We start from the raw sequence: 17,043 nt of genomic DNA, 5'->3' as shown, positions 1-17,043 counted from the left end.
GAAGAAAAAGACATCTTTTGCTATTCTTAAAATATCTAGTTTTGCATTCAGAAGTAGAGCTGCACAGAAAGGGATGCTTTCAAACATGTTTGCCCTAAATCCGCCCTCTGTGCTCTCACATGCACCGCTGTTCCATCTACTCAGTGAGATTGGTAAGGATATTGGCTACTGGTGGGACTGGGCGTTTTTCACTGGGACTATTCAGGTCAGCAAGGTTATAAGAGGTGAAAACATACCTACAGGTCTGAACCATCAGTTCAAGGCAGAGACTTTTGTCAAGCTGAAGAAACTGATGCAAGGCCACAGTCCTACTCAGTCTCTGACATGGGTAGCTGGCTGGTTTTGGGTGCAGGTGGCAGGCACAATGCAAGGCTTGGTTGGGTTGCAGCATTCCCAGTGTTTCATGTCTCCTCTGTTTAGGAGTTCCTCTGCCCATTAAAAGGCTTTTATAGGAGAAGGATTTACTGGGAAGGTTAAGGAGACAGTGGAAACGCCCAGTTAACATTTCCTGGCACACTATGTGTTGTCATATAGAAGAGGCAAGCAGGCCCTCTGCTCTCCCTGTACCCAGCCACATCCTGACTGCAAGGCTCCTGATCACTTCTGAGAGCTGCTCACTTGGGAGGAAGCCAGCTTACCTCATTTCAGTCATCTAAACTACCTCCAAAGTCAGCAGAGAGAGACTGACATCTCTAGAGAATGATTTAATCCATCCTAAAATAATCAGGAACTCAGTGCCTCTCCTCCTCCAGTTATCCTTCTCTATATTGCTTTTACAAGGAGCCTAAATGAGTAGCACAGACCAGGCTGAAGTAAGGTGAGATTAATTTTTATGTGCCCTACTTGCTTGCCAGTACCCTGCATGAGAGGAACTGTCTCATGTTAGAAGGATGTGAAATGAGGATGTCTCCTAAGATATATTTTTCTTCCCTGTGAATTTTGACTGTATGTGATTTTTTAGAGCAAACAGGGCAAAAGTTTGCTGTCTTTCTTATATCACTAAAATATTAACTCATAGCAGACTGTTACAGATGTCAAGAAGACTAATTAATTAACAGTACTTACTGTATTCTGAGCTATATGCAGGTGCAAAATGACATTACTTCTTCATTTAGACCACAAATGAGAGGAGAAAGGGAAAAGCTATGGAGTCAGTAGAACAAACAGCATATTTCTTCTGCTTAGTTACAGAATTTCCACAGAGCACAGTAAGAAAACTACTGAGTGACTTAGTATGTTGAAATACACATCCCAAAGTCTGGAACATTTCTCATTTAATTGTGCTTTTCTCTAAATATGTCTTTCAGCTTTTCGTTCTGGTTAATACAGGGGACAAAGGAGATTTAGCATCACTTGTCACGAATGAGTGACATCCCTGGCGAACATGAAAAGGGCTGCATTGCACTCCTATTGATCTTTTCCGCTATATTTCTTGTGTGATCTTTTCTCACAGACACATTATTTGAAGGAGTTTTTAATCCTTTTTGATGTATACAATCCTATCAAGCTATCAAGGCAGGAAATACTTTTGTGCTGAACCTGTCAGTTTTCTTCCCTAATATTCAATGTGCATGTAGAATGAAATGAAATAAATCTTCCCTCTGCAACGTGAACCGAATGCTAGCAATACACACATGATGTTGGGTATTTTTGCTTCACGGTAAATCTGTCATAAAAAGAGAACAGGATTAAGAATGCATGCCCTTAACCATATCAGAAAACCATACAATGACAACTGCTTTTAAAAAGCCTTTGTTGCTAGAAGCAAATTTGTCGTCATCTTTTGCAAATATGATACTGTAGTCTATGAGATAATTTGTGAGCATATATTGTTAATAGCTGAATAGCAAGGCATGAATATTAATATTGTGAGAAGGCATTTAATTTACTAATGGAAAGTCTGGTTGTGAAGATGCCTTTGAAAGGGAGAATCACATGTATTTTTTGAGCAATATTCAACCTTTGAGAAACAAAACGCAAATAAGTGTTTCTTAATGAATGTGATGTAGAACTGTATTCGAATGAAAACTAAGGGATAAGCAATCTGCTTATGAATAGGACGCAAAAGAGATTTATCTGACTTATTTTTTTTTTAGACTGTAACCAAGAATGGTTTCCTTTCAAAAGAAAATTTAAATCATTTTGTAATGGAGATCTATTTTTCTGTAGCGCAGTTAAAATATTGGAAAAAAGTGTTTTTCTGTCCTATTTTATTGTACTTTTCCATAGTGACAGGAAAATAAATTTAAGAGAATTCAAAATGCCCAGGTACATTTTATTATAGACAGCCCTTTGGTACTTACAATAAGTCTGTTGATATGAATTTGCTGAGGTAACAGTCCCAGTGCTGCTGCCACTCCCTGTCGAAATATCCGAAGCAATGTGATATTCAGCTTGTTTACATCCATTTGCAGTGTCTGAAAAACGAAACAAGTTCAAATGAACTCTTTGCTTAACACATTCAGTTCTCAAGATGACTGATCTCTGGGACTCTTTGGTAATGTTGTTTGGTTGTTTTGGGTTTTTTTTCCCAGAACAATAATCTGTGCCATCTAGTTACATAGCAATCAAAAATAAGCCCAAAGGAAAATTCAAGCATCTTAAATGCTGCTCATTAGCAAAGTACTACCTTCCTCAACTACATTCAAAGTAGGTTCCAGAGGTTTTTTGGCTAAATTCCTTGGACAAGTTACAAGATAACACAATTACTACATTAAAAATGAAAGTCAAGCATTAAACATCAATTCACCTTTAAAGAATGAGATGTCGGATTTACTCAATGAAGGTTTGCTTTATTATCTTAGTGTTTCTCCCTGCAAGTGAAGAATGAGTCAGACATAGTGAAATTATACAATTTTAATTTTGATTAGCTGTTTCTGAGATCAAAAAAGAAACATTCTGGATACATCCCACATTCCTGCATTTCCTAAAACTTCCTCATGTGAGTCAGAGAACACTATATTTCTCAGCAGATACCAGCAATATCACTGAAGTATTTTCTTTGTCTTAGAATCATAGTGAAATTTAGATGTTTTCTCAAGCTCAAATCTTTCCTGTGAAGTCAGTGGAATTCTACCCAGGAAATAGTTTAGGTTCAAATCCTCTGTTTCCAAGATGAACCAGATATGGGTTCTTCACGTGATGCCTGGTGGCCAATAATCCCATGTGGTACTTTGTGGTCCCTTTTTTCACTTCGATATCCCCTTTGCAGACAATATGTAGTGGAGAAGAGAGGGAGGAAGAGTATGTCACACGGTCCCAGAAGGCCTCCAGTGTTTCTGGCAACTTCTGACTTAGGAAGTTAGTAAGTTCTGACTGAGACAGTTGACTTGAGTTGAAAAAGACTTTTTATTTTAAACATCCTATTCAGAGCAACGGATCAGCTTGCTGCTCCAAGCAAATATTCTACCTTTCTAACCAGAGTTGCATGAAGAGAATTAAATATTTATGGGTCAGACATCACACTGGGAATATGGTTATGGTCCAGAAAGAAAGGCAACTTTTTTCTTGAAGAAAAACAGCATCACACGTTTTGACTCTTGTTCTTTATTTATCAGTAAGTATTTATAAGTTATGATCTAAAACCACAAAATATTTGCTTTCCTTGTCCAGTGTCAATTTGATTTTTCCATCAGTACTGAGTGTTTTTAATTTCTCCCCACCCCCTTTTCCTCATTTTTTACACTAATGGGATTGTTAGGTCTTGATGGATCAAGGACATCTGCTTTTACTACACAGCTGAGCTTTAATTCAAGTGGAAGTATTATAATTCTTTGATTTAAATTACCCTTTCTACCCTGGCATTTTCAAAATGCAAGATCTTTTTCTCTTTGCTTCTTCTTGAATTAGACAGACATCCCGAGCGGTTACAAAACTACTCCAGCTTTGTCACTGGAAGAGAGGAATGTCTCGAGAGGGGACATGTGGGGAGCTAACAGATCTGAGCACCATTTCTTGTTCCCCAGACTGGCTCGCTCTGGCCATGGCACACCTGAGCAATACAGCAGAGGAGAATTGGTTTGGAGCTGTGAAACCATCACTAGGCTGAAAGTCGACAGCCTGGTCTGAGGATCCTGGCTAAATGAGAAAGGGAGTTGTTGCTGAAATAGGAAGGTTGTCAGGAGGGTCCCTGGAGATCCATCAGGATGGTATAAAGAGTGCGAAACCGCTTGTCTAAGTCAGTGACCTTGAGTCATGGGGATAATGCTAGCTGTTGTTACTGAGCAAAATTAGCAGACATAAAATCAAAATACATTCACTTAAACACACTTGAGCCAGGGATCAGATCACATTAATAGAGATGTTGTTAAAGTGTGTTAACAGCTCACTGACAAAGACACCAAAATAAAACAGCCAGAAAAATGTCTGGCTTCAGATGAAATAGAAGATCTTAAAAAGCCTGCAAGGTTAGACAACAAATTCTTATAGATTCACTATGCTGGGATTTTGGTTCATCAAATCCAGGGACAATAAAAAGTAGTGAACCTCCATTATCTTCAGGACAGTCACATCTCTTCCTACGAGGTCTGAATTTGGTCTACTGCGTCCTATAACAAATAGTCATAAAAGGCCTCAGAGCGTGCGTGTGTCACTGTAACAGCTACACTGTCCGTGCTGGTCCTGGGGGAAGCCCGAAGACCACAGCACTCGCTGCGTCAGGCTGGCACCAGCCTGCTTAGAAAGCTCACCTGGCCTGGCAGCTGCAGATTTCAGGACCCTTTTAGAAAACCTCCCAAGTGGGTGGGAAGAAATCTGTTCTTAAGCCTCATCTCAGTGTTTCTTATGCAGCAGAAAGGATATTTTTTTTTTTTTTGTGACTACCCAACCAACCCCCTCTCCCCCCAAAAAAAGTATCTGAGGAAGAAAAAGCTCATATTTTTTAAAAGAACCTTGCCTCACTGTTCATTGAAATGATCTGCTTCTTAATTGCTGGCATTAGTGTGGAGCTTAGTTCCACGGTAATTATAGTCAAAATTAAATAAGAGCAACATAGGCCTCTTTTTCTTTTATCAGGCAGCACAAGAGAGTGCATTTGCCTCTTCCTGTCAAGAGGAAAGTTAGCAATCCAGAATGTGACACTTTAGGAATAGGATCTCTAACTCGATCAGTGAAAGATAATGTATAGAAATGCTCAATGGGACCCTGAGAGCACCTGCTTTAGAGTGAGCAGCACATCACAAACGTGTCAGTGCTCTCTATTACCCACTTGTTTGTATTGGATTCAAAAAATCATAAAGCAGGAGTGGATCAGACTGGAGACACATCAAGTTCAGCATCCTGTGGCCAACTCTGGATGCTTATGGAAAATGATAGGAACAGGGCAAGATTATACTCTTTTCCCAAGTGCCTTCTGAAAAGATCCAGGCTAATTTATGCCTACTCAGCACTAAAAGGCAATGGGTCTCCTCAATTACATGAATGCTATCCTACAATAACCCATACTGACACTATCAAGATCTGGGATGAAGGCAACACTTGGGGGCATTATATTCTCAGCTCTGGCATGTGCCCTTCCAGAAGTGACTGAAACTTCAGTCTGACCTGAGGGTCTGGTACAAAACTGCCTTTCTGCAAATTCTTAACTATGACAATTTTTGTTAAGAAAAGTTAGTCTGAGAAAGAAAAAAAGAAAATAAAGAGAAAGAAGATAGAGAATGGAAAAAAAATAATATCCTAACTATTCCTATCAGTAGAAAATTCCTAAAACATTATTAAAATTTAATATTTTAATATTATTGTGCTAGTCTGATGACATACCTAGATGTTGTGTTGACTATAACAGTAAGAGATTAGGATAGAAAACTGATAATGGATGCACTACAAATGCAACAATACCTGTACATTAGATGATCAATATAAACTGTCATTAAGAGAATCACTCCTAGAATGGAAACCTGTCCAGCCATTTACAGATTATAATTACATAGATTAAACCATTATGTATTCTGTCACCACCTCAAGAAAATGTGAAATTAACCCCTGTAAAGTAAACCCATAGAAATAAATAAAGTGTTAGCATAGATACACAAGTAGTGTCTTACTGTGTTCCTCTGGTTGCTCCTTTTGCTTTGAAAAGGAAAGGGCTGAAGCATCCCAGTTAGACAGCACGAATCATTTACCCTTTGCTCATCTGCAGTGTTTATCATGGATTGCAGCCTACTCCACAAGGAGTTTACAGTTTTGAACCCACAGCCACTGTTGGTCATAGCGACTTGTTGAGCTTAGAGGCGAACACCCTGGAGGACTCATTTCCCTGAGCAATTACCAACCGGCTAGCGACAGTTTCTAGGTTTATCTGATCCAAGCAAAACAGGTAGTTAGAAGGGAGGAACTTTTCTGCTTGTAGTGGAAAATGTGGGAAGACAGAGTTCCAGAAAAGGAAACTCAGCACAGAAAAACATCAAAGACCATTCACAACCTAGATCCTACAAGGGCTTTTTGATAAAGATTTTCATGTTAAAAAACAAAACAAAACAAAACACAAAACCCCCAAACAACAATAACAAAAAAAAACCCCAACACCAAAACCAAAAACCAACAGCATGAAAGGGATGAATGTATAACACAATTTCTGAAATAATATTTTTTAGGATATTACAATAAATTGTAATTTCCCAAGTCAAGTTCTGCTTCTCAAAAAATAATCATACATCTCCTTTTCTTATCTTTTCCTTGTCATCAGTGGTAGCCTTTCTGCAACAAGCCTCAGATATACCATTCCTTTTCTATACACTGGTTACTCCACTCTAAACTCCTCTTGACCCTACCACCACAGGTGTCTTCTCAAACATCAGCTAACCTGAACATACAGGAAGAAAAATAATCAAGGATGAAGAAGGTTGAAGGTTAAAGTATAAGTCTTCACATATTTTTATGAAAAAAGAGTACAAGTAAATCAGCAAATTACAGATACTAGGAATTTTACATACTTAAGGGCCATTGGGTAGTAAGTTCTATTTTGTGTTAAAACCAAAGAAAGACAACTCTAAAAATGAAAATAAAAATTAACACCCCTATTTACTTAGGCCAAACAAAAGAGAAAACTCAGAAAAGAGTTGTCTTATCTGCCTGCACTCCACCTATTTATTTCTGTTTTAGGAAAGTCACCAAAAATGCTATAAAATGGTTTTTTGCACTACAGCAGGTACTGGACTGTGGCCAGGCCACAGGTCCCTCCATCTGAGCACCCTGCCCTGCTGCCTGTACAGTGACAGTGTCTACAGTTAATTAGTGTCACCATGTTTCATCTTAGCACCCTCATCAGACAGCCTCAGCTGTACAACCAAAAAAGCATGTATTTATTGGGAGTGAAGGTGTAAGTGTTGCAGCTGTATGTTTGGGCACAAGACTACAAAAAATCTGGCAAGAAATTGTGAAAATACCTGCATTTTCCCTTTTCTTCCCCTAAACTCGTTAGATTTGCCTTCCTGTTGCAGTTTAACAATGTGAGGCCGCAGCTGCACTGGGCATCAGGTTAGCCCCTTTGGCTGGCTCAGGTGACTAATACACAGCCACAGAGGATTTTGGCTTTTATCATATGAAGTGTCATGTGTCACAGCAAGTTTAGTGTCTCATGTAGTCCACAAATGGCACGGGAGCCAGCATGTCCTCAGCCAGCATTATGCAACTAGAACAAAGCATTTTGCCAAGCCAAGTACCACTCCAAAGGCACTTTGCCCTAAGACAAACCAGTGTCTGATGCAGCATTCCCTCCTCCCCCATCCACCTCTCCCTCTGCAACGTTATTTTCTCCAACAGGAGAAGCCTGCCCTTTTATGAAGTTCACATTAAACTTTGAATTATGTCTGTAAACTAAGATAGAATTCTCCTGAGTATAAAATCCATTATTCTTAGTGATTAATTAAAGAAGCTTTGTGTTGCTATGTATTAGCAGTTGCCTGCAGTGACCTACTCAAACTTTCATACTTAATATATTTCTGCTAAAACACAATGTGACGATGTGACTAGAAATATAATTTTTGTGACATTTAAATACTTCTAAGGTCAGGAAGAAATTACTGAAAAATTGTGAGGGGGAGTCTTGGCTATTCTACAACAGTGCAGTGAAAATCACCTGAAAGTAGAAAAATTACAGGCATATGTTTGAGTTTACAAGAACTAGTGAGAAGTATTGAGAAATGCTCTGGACCTGAAACATGCTTCTATTTAATTCACCAATTTTCTTATGAGACACTGAGGCTGCAGAATACACAAATCTGCCAAACAGTATCAAATTCCACATGTAGCCTGCGAAAATTTAAGTGTGCTTCTCCAAAGAGTATTTGGGTGATGAGAAAAAGAACTCTAAACTGGTCCTGTATAAACATTAAAGAAAAAGTAATAGGAATGGGATGCTTGGATTGCTTCAGTCCTGGTTAGTCCAGGGAAGTTTTTTATATTTGGATGCTGCTTTTCAAGGTGTGACATTGTACATTCATTCACATTTTTGCTAGAGAAAAAATCCCCACATCTTATATGGAAAATCTTTGTTTAAGGTAAGCATTTATGGATTTATGCATTTCTCATGTAACATTAAAGAACAATTTTGGCTTTTGATCAATTTTTCATGGAAAGCATATACATTGAAATATTTATGCATATTATGAGCTCTCTGAAAGAAACCAAAGACAGAAGTAACACTAACGGGAAATGTAGGGTTACTCTAATTAGTTAAGACAGCTGTATGGTCTCCCCCCATACTGATTTTCGAGTGTTCATTAAAATATGACAAAATCAAAATTCACCGAAGAAAGCAGTCTTTCGCACACTGCAGTTAATCCACAGACCTTTTTACCACAGGAAGTTGCTGAGGCCAAAAACTGAACAAGAGGCAGAAAAAGGGCTGGATGCTTAGATGGATGCTGAATGTCACGGATGTCCCTCAAAACTGTGCAGAAGAGATACTACAAAACTTGTCATAGAGTTGAAGCCAAATGTCTAACTATCAGAAATGAAGATGAACCCTAGTGCAATAAAAATTTTTTTTTTTGGAAAAAAAGTTTCTCAGTCTGCTATTTAAAAATTTGAGTGCTGGCCATCATCCTGGGCTAGACACTGGATTTCATACAAGTCCTGTTTGCACATCTATGTAGCAACTGAGGGTGATCCTAGAGGCTGTGGCATGGCAGAGGCTGAAGATGCTCTGCCAGGTGTTGAGGTAAGGCCAGTGCATTCCACTGGCATCCACAGTTCAGACTGGCAAAGCTACTCTGGAGGCAGGTGGGTGATATGACTAAACTGGTTTATCTCAGCTATGTGACAGATTTACACTTATTTTTGCAGGGAGGAGAACTAATTTCTCAAATGAGATCAGCTATCTGGGGCTGATTTGACCACTTCTGTAGGAAGCACCAACACAAGAGTGAGAAACGCTCCATCTGTGAGGTCTGGCTTTGGTCCAGGATTCCCTCTCTGAGCTTTTACATGCACTTGGGCAGTGAGTCAGTCAGCTATAGAAAGACTGTGACCTTCATGGATGATTAAAGTATATGACAATGCATTCAGCCTATTAAGGATAAGGTTTGTTAATGTCTGTCTCTAAGAGGCACACTTTGATTTCTATCAGTCCTACGTTTTGCATTAACCTCTGGGTTTGCGGCCTCCTAGCAAAGGTAAGGGTCAGCTTTTCAGTGTCATTTAACATGAATTTACTGATCACATCTAATGAGAAGACACGGAATAGTCTTCTATCTTTCTTCTGAAGGAAATCACAAAAGGTAGGTTATTTTGTTCTCCTGGCTTCTGAGTCACATGGGTCATTCCCGTACCACAACGTGATGTAGTTAGTGAGGTGACAGTCTGAATGTGGTTAGACTGTCCTCTCAATGCTCATCATACTCATTTCCCTTTAACTCTTTGCTACGGTATCATTAATGCATTAATCATGTGTTATGTATTTCAAAGTCTGAAATTACGTACAGCCTCCAAACACCCAATGTGCTATAGATTGTGTGAGACTAGCATCCCACAGCCCCACCTCAGTAGAGGGATAACCTTGTATAGAGCCCAGTACATAGGATTTTTGCAGAATCCCATACCCTAAATGCCCATGGGATGCATCCTCGTTGTTGCTGAGGGGGTACAAAAGAGGGGAAAGAGAGGTTATCTGCTACCCATGGGACAGAAGTTTGATGCAGCCCTGTTATTAAATACTAGCAGTCCCTGAAGGTCTCTGTACCGTGGGAGCCATTTGGAAGGGGGAAGGAGAGGCGCAGGAGGCTGCAGTAGTTCTGTTGGACTTTGTGGATGATTTTCTAGAGCTTCTTTGGGGCAAAGGGAACATTCTGCTTCACCACCATGTGGGATTTAAGTACCTAGTGGCAGAAGGAGACATTTTTCTGTTGCGCGTGGAAGTATATTGCTCTTTTTTCGAAACCTGATCACAACAAAACTACATCTGTTTGAAAGAGTACTAAGCTGGGAGCATTTACAATTAGTGCAAATTAATTACCAGTAGGGATGAGAGGCCAAAGGTTTTCTGTGCCTCTGGCTTTAGCAAGTCTGCCTCAGTCCTATCTATATAAAATGGGGACAATAGTATTTGACTGTTTAATGGGATTTTATATATTTTAGTAAGAAGATGGGGGACAGGTACAAAGGATGGAACTTCTCAACTTCTTTCACACATAATATTAACATTGCCCCCAAAAGTTACTGCCTGTCTTTTTTTTTTTTTTTTTTTTTTTTTTTTAAATTTGGTGCTGCATTTCTTCAAGGATTGGGATTTACCTCATCACAAAGTATTTAAGTTTTCTTAAAATAGCAGCTGAAGTTCATTTCAAAGCTCTGAGAGTTTTCTAGGCTTTTTTTTTCCTCCATCCACATCACCCTGCCCTCCTCCCTTACAGGTAGACAGTTGAAAAGGACAAGATGATGGAAAAGCACAAGATAATACAGAGGTGGAAACACATGGAGAGCTGGAAGAGCTCAGCCAAACACTATTTTAACCTTTTTGTTCTTTGAGAGGCATGTATAATGAGCTCCATAAAATTGTCCTATCTGTCTTTATTCAATATTAGCAAAAAAGTTATTCCCTCCATTACAAAAGAAACGCGTGGTGCTGTTATGTCCGGTACAACTTTTATGCACAGCATGATTGTACTAGTCACATCCTATTTCATCATCCCAAAGCCAGCTGTAATCCTCAGAGCCAACAGACCCATTTGAGCCTGTTCAGCACAGCACTTCATAATACGTTTGGGTTTTTCTGCCCAATTATTAAATCCCTAGGTAGAGTTCCAAATGCCAGAAAACCAGTATTGTTTCTCCATGCTCCTTTTGTGAAACCTTCATTTCAGTTAGTTTAATGTTTCAAATAATTCTTAGTTACTGAAGTTTAAATCCTTGTTAGGACTTTGTAAAATGGTCCTCAATACATCAGAATGCCTTCCAGAAAAATGAAAGACAAAAAACCAACCCCAAATTCATCCTTTTCATTTTACCTTCAGAATTTTCAATCTAGTTTGTAGCAGACATGTATGTGACCTTACAAACCAATGAAGAAGAAAACTAGAAACCTAAGACAATACAGCAACTACCACATCTTTCACTTACTTTCCTTAGTAACCTTTCTCTTTGCTTTGAAAATCAAGGCGAGATTCCAGTACTGCTGACATCTCAGCTTTCTCATGTATTTATTTTCAGAGGCAAATTTTATTGGTAGTTTCAGATAAGCAAAATCTGCCTGAACATGCACAATGGGAATGTTGTAGAAAGAGGCAAACACTTTCCCTTTTTTCCCATAATTGTAGTGCTCTACGGTTTCTGGGTGTATGAAGAAGAAAATTTGAAATAAATCTGAAAAACAAAGTCTTAAAAATACATTTGGCTCAACTGGAATTGAGATATTGACATGAAAGGCTGTTCTTGTGTGATTCCTGAATACGGCTCGTGGCCCAGGATAGTATGAATTATTCGTCCAACACAGCCAAATCTTTTAAAGAAAGAAGCAATTCTTACACCTCAGCTCTTGAGAGATCACGATCCTGTTCTCAGGAAACAATGTCTAACAACAAGGGCTCTTTAGTGTGACACAATTCACCAGTATGTTTTGGGTCTTTATCTGCTTTTAGCCCATGAAGTTTGTTTATAGCCATTAACGTCACCATAATCACAAATTATTGGAATAAAACTTGTATTGCTGACTTTCCCTTACCTACTTTAGCACTCCAAATCTGCCAACCAGGCCGAGTGCAGACAATACAAGGCACCCTTGTAATTTCTGCCTTACGTTCCTTTTACTATTATGAACTTGAAACAAAGTTAAGCAAAATCGAGCTAAACTCTTGGAGACCTGCATTTTTATTTAGAAAAAGTTTGGCATTACTTTGAGTTTTATCCTGTCATGGGTTCATGTGACTGGATATGTCCCTTTGTCTCAAAGTTTTAGAAAACTATTAATGATTGCACGTGAGTCCTACAAGCTCAGAAACAAGAATGCAGAGAAAAGACAATCTCATGATTTTGGCAACTGTCTCAGGATCTTTGACCTCCTGGAGCTGCTAATACCAAATGTATTTCAGAGGATATGAGGCACAAATTCCCCTTCTCCTGAACATCTGGGCAGACAAAGGATTTCCCTCTAATGTCTAGTACTGAACATAGAAGGCACAGCTTAAGGGAAAACACTAACACCAAATCTTCAAAGATTTAATGAGAGTTTTACTTCAACAATTCCTATTAATACTAATAACAATCTTGTATTTTTGACCAGCAGCTCAAGATTTGGGTTTCTGACTTTGGAAATGTGACATGTACACTGCGTCCCAAATGTCCTAACATAGGACAAGTTTTCTGACTCAACCACAAGGAAAAAACATTTTAGAAAAATGCTTTCAAGCTAATTTAGGTGACTTTTCTTTAGAGTTGAATCCACTTGTGAGGTCAAAGATGAAAAAACTGTGCTGCCATGTATTATGAAATATTACTGCTCTAAAATAACTGGGACACAGAGCCCAATTCACGGATCTTCAATTTCTGTTTTTTATGTTTAGCATGAGAAAAGCATTCAATGTTGGTTTTTTTTTTTAAACACACAACACTGCTGTCAAAGCCCACTTCAGATGTTTAGAATGAGAAAGATGCATTTTTCCCCTTTGATACTCAGAATTGATCACCCTTAAAATAGAATATTAAAAACTGTTTGCGTGCAGTTCTCTCATTCTCACACATACACAAAAGCAAAGTAATTCATAATACTTTCAGTGAGAAACAGCAATTGCAGATTTGGTGGGTGAGGCTTCCTTTTCCTTTTTTTTTTTTTTTCTTCTTTCTTATTTTTTAACAATATTCTTCAAAATACAAGAAGTAATTGTCCAGATTTCCCCAAGTGACCACAAACAGAGCCATTTGTGTTTGAGAGGTACTGCTCCTCTGTACGAATGCAGCGCATGCACCTCCATGCACGCTTCCTGCCTCTTTCCTGCACTCTGGAAACCCAGGAGATTCCTGGTGGTTCTGTGGCTGCTGCTCTGTGCTGGCAGGAAGAGATGCCTGGGAAGAAATGCACAGCTCCTCAGAAACTGAGCTTATGGCTCTGATCCAGAGCAGTATCTGTGTTATACCTGTCATATCAAAACACAAGTCCTGCAAATGATGGCAAGAGGGCTTGTAGACTTCATTTAAAAAACCCCAGGACATTTACCTTATTCCACAAAAAAGACACACAGCAGTAGCATCTATGCCTGTTAACAAAAGGCTGTCTGGCTTCTACCTTATATATATATAGCTGTTGGTATACAGCTAAAACTTAAGGCTTAAGTTTATCAGGAGAGGTGTGTCTACTCAAAAAAGTTCAGAAGTGTAAAAGCAAAACAAAAAGCTACAAAGCCTCAGGAAAAGTGGAGCAACATGATTTAACAGGCATATCACTGGAGACTATTTTTTATACACAATGTCTAAAAGGAGCAACTGACTTTAGCTGATTTTGAGAAAATATCTCCATGATCTATCATTTACAAGCTCTTGTTCCTTTTAGTTGCGATAAGACAGCAACCCATTCCGCAAAGGGTCCTAACCAGAAAATGCTTCTGGGAGAAAAATCTGCTGACATTATCCCACTGGAATACATATGACTGCCTGGGGACCTGCAGGCTGCCCCCGGGGCAGCTCGGCACCCAGCTAAACACAGATGTGCCAGGCCTGCACGGCTACTGCTCACTGCACAGGAGCAACTCAACGGATCCCATCAGTGCCGGACTAAACATGCACTATAATTTCTAAGATGCAGATGTGAATTTACCAGAGGGCTTGAAAGAGCTGTATCTCCTGCATTATCCTCATTTTCCCCTTCCCTGCTGTATTTTCCCTTCACACTGTGCTGGTAAATCATGTATTTTGGGCTGCTCTCGTGTCCCATCTCTCACTCCTCCAATGAGAGAGAAGCCACAGTGTTGTGCAGCAGTCTGAATGTATGCGTTATATCCATTCACCTCCTCTCTTGCCAGCCCTGCACAGCAGAGACCCTATCACACAACTCAGCATGAGGGTGTAGGCCCACTAGGTGACCCAACAGGACGGCGTGACACAGCACCAGAGGTGTACAGCAAAGGGCTCAGCCCCATTTCTACCGTGACATTGCTATCACGGCTCTGTACGCAGTACCAGCAAGTTCAGCTTCACCAGAACAAGCTGGATCAGTTGCACAAGAGCAATACAGTTTCTCTGTATATGACTTCAGAGTATTTCTGGACACCAAGATACCATCATTACTACTTGACTAAAGCAGTAGGGTAGCGTGTTACCTTGATGAAAAATGTGGTAGGTCACTGCTAATGTGGTAGCTGACTGCCAAGGTCATTAGGGTTGGCAGGGAGCATCCTCAGTCTGTCAGCTAATCTCTTCTTTGCCTTTTTTCTGAGTTTGAACTATAATCAACAAACTTCCCTTACCAGCTTCATCATTAGATTTTGTGTATAGTAGTGGAGGAATGCTCATTTCACTAGCTGAAACAAAGCTGAACAAAGATGATAGACCATAAAACGGAACAACCCCATGCTGGGATGAACAAAGGAACCTAAGATCAACAAAACTGCTTTTACAGCTTCTTGTTTCTATGATCTTTTCCCCATTACATATAAAATTCCCAGAAAACCTTCCAGAAACTGCATAATTAAATGACTGGAGGGAAAAGAAGAAACTAAAAAAATAATCAAAATTACCATTTTTTAAAGAAATCTCCATGTTTTAAGCAAAGGAAACAGCAAGAGGAAGGTAAACATTCATAAATATTCTTTGTTGTAGCAAAAAGGTTTTCAAAATATGATTTTTTCAGTTGTGATTTTTCCCCAAATTGATACTGCAAGAGAGGACAGAAATAAGATCGGTGAAGCTGAATGTCATAGCTGAGACCCCTCAATTTTTCATCTACCTCTTGCCACAGGATACAGGAATATATGAGGGAGAATTCTTTGATCAACTCCATAAATATATGCTTCATATTTGCCATGTTAGACAAAACCTAATCAGTAAAATTTTTTTCTGTCTGTCTACACAGAAGCCATTTTACCCTCTCATAGCCTGCCATATTTAACAGAGCAATGTCTGTCTCTCAATAACTTTCTGGTATACTTTCCTTTTCTGAGAGCTGATCAGCCTGTGATGCAAGGGTCACATTCATGTGCACAACTTGAGGCAACTCACTTTCATCTGCCTTAATCAGGGATGTTTATAAGGCAGCTGAAAGGAAAGAAATCCCATTCATTCACTGCCAGCTATTCCTGCAGGTAGGTAGCAGCCCCAGACCTCCTGAGGTGCGTTCCCCTGGCAGAACACTACAGGTGGGCAGCGGCTCTTCTTCTGTCCTACTACAACAGGACTGTACAAAGAGGATGGCTTCATTGTCATGACAGACCTGTGCGAACAGGTACATAAAACTGTTACACCAATGAGGCAAAGAGCAGGACCTCTGTTCAACAAGAGCTCGCTAGTCCCATGAAGACTGAGGCAGCTCCTACCGGATTACTTGGTATGCATTTCCTGAGACGTGTTTTAGAAAGCTGCAAATCTAACCAGCAGCATGATTTTGTAATAGACAGTATTGTCTTTGTTAGTATTAACGTCTTTTGGTCATCCATATGGTAACTGCATTTCTTCGCTTATGATTGCATACATCATGTTTCCTGGGTCGGGTGTGTTTTCTCAGGCAGGTATAATGTGATCCGGCACCTCTGTTAAGGCAGAATTATTTGTATTCCTCCTAAACCATTTCAAACACATAGTGAGGGTTTACATCATGCTGGGTGACAGGGCGAGCAAGGATGCAAGAACAAAGAACACTTTAGTAATTAATAATAATTCTCAGCTTACGCTAGTAGTTCTTTTCATGTGTGCACACCAAAGGATGCAACGATGGGGACTAAGAACCTTCATTAGGTCTGAAGAAAAATCAGTGCATCACGGCAAAGTACTTATCTTACAAACATGAAGAAGGTACGCAATGCCAACACTACAAGTAAAAATGACAATTTGGACACCCAACACAGAATTCTGGCCAACATCCCTCACTATCTCATTTTCCAGGTTTTGGGGTTATTTTTTATACTTAATGTCAGAAAATGTTAGCGTTCTACCCCTAACAAAGATCCAAAACTTTAAGATTTACATAGATTTTAATGTACAGAAACAGAGGACTTCCCACATATCATTTACAAAGATCACTGAATCTAAGTTCTTTTCATGAACTATTTTTGTGTATGTTATATGTTCTTTTCTCTTTGAAGCCTGTATTATATCTCATTAAATTTTCTTCTGTTTTATCATGAACAATTTTTGCCGTTAATCAACATCATAATATATTACATGACTAATATGCAAAATACAAGACAAGCATTTAAATTATTTGCATAACCTGAATAAGAAGGAAACTTTGTCATGGCAGCTAAATGATGTCTTTTTTTCTTTTTTTACCTAATATAATTTGAAAACATATTCGTGACTCATCAATCTTTTAAAGTTAGACTGTGATTAGAGATTCTAAGCTGTAAGCTTGCAACTGTGAGTTTCTTAAATTTCATTGTAATTCTGTATTCTGTGTCTTCCCTTCTG

At 39.2% G+C, this 17,043-nt stretch overlaps 1 protein-coding gene across 3 annotated transcripts in view; it reads right to left on the bottom strand.

Moving 5' to 3' along the window:
- Positions 1-17,043, bottom strand: part of PTPRR (protein tyrosine phosphatase receptor type R) — a 148,351-nt gene that overhangs the window by 73,630 nt on the left and 57,678 nt on the right. For all 3 annotated transcript variants that reach the window (XM_056341609.1, XM_056341610.1, XM_056341611.1), the window contains one exon: positions 2,304-2,417. In XM_056341609.1, the coding sequence (XP_056197584.1) occupies positions 2,304-2,417 (114 nt within the window). The remainder of the gene's footprint in view (positions 1-2,303; positions 2,418-17,043) is intronic.

This window comes from Falco biarmicus, chromosome 5 (genome assembly GCF_023638135.1).
Source record: "Falco biarmicus isolate bFalBia1 chromosome 5, bFalBia1.pri, whole genome shotgun sequence".
NCBI classification, from domain to species: domain Eukaryota; kingdom Metazoa; phylum Chordata; class Aves; order Falconiformes; family Falconidae; genus Falco; species Falco biarmicus.
The sequence above is the reverse complement of the archived record's forward strand: the minus strand, read 5'-3'. Positions and strand labels throughout refer to the sequence as shown.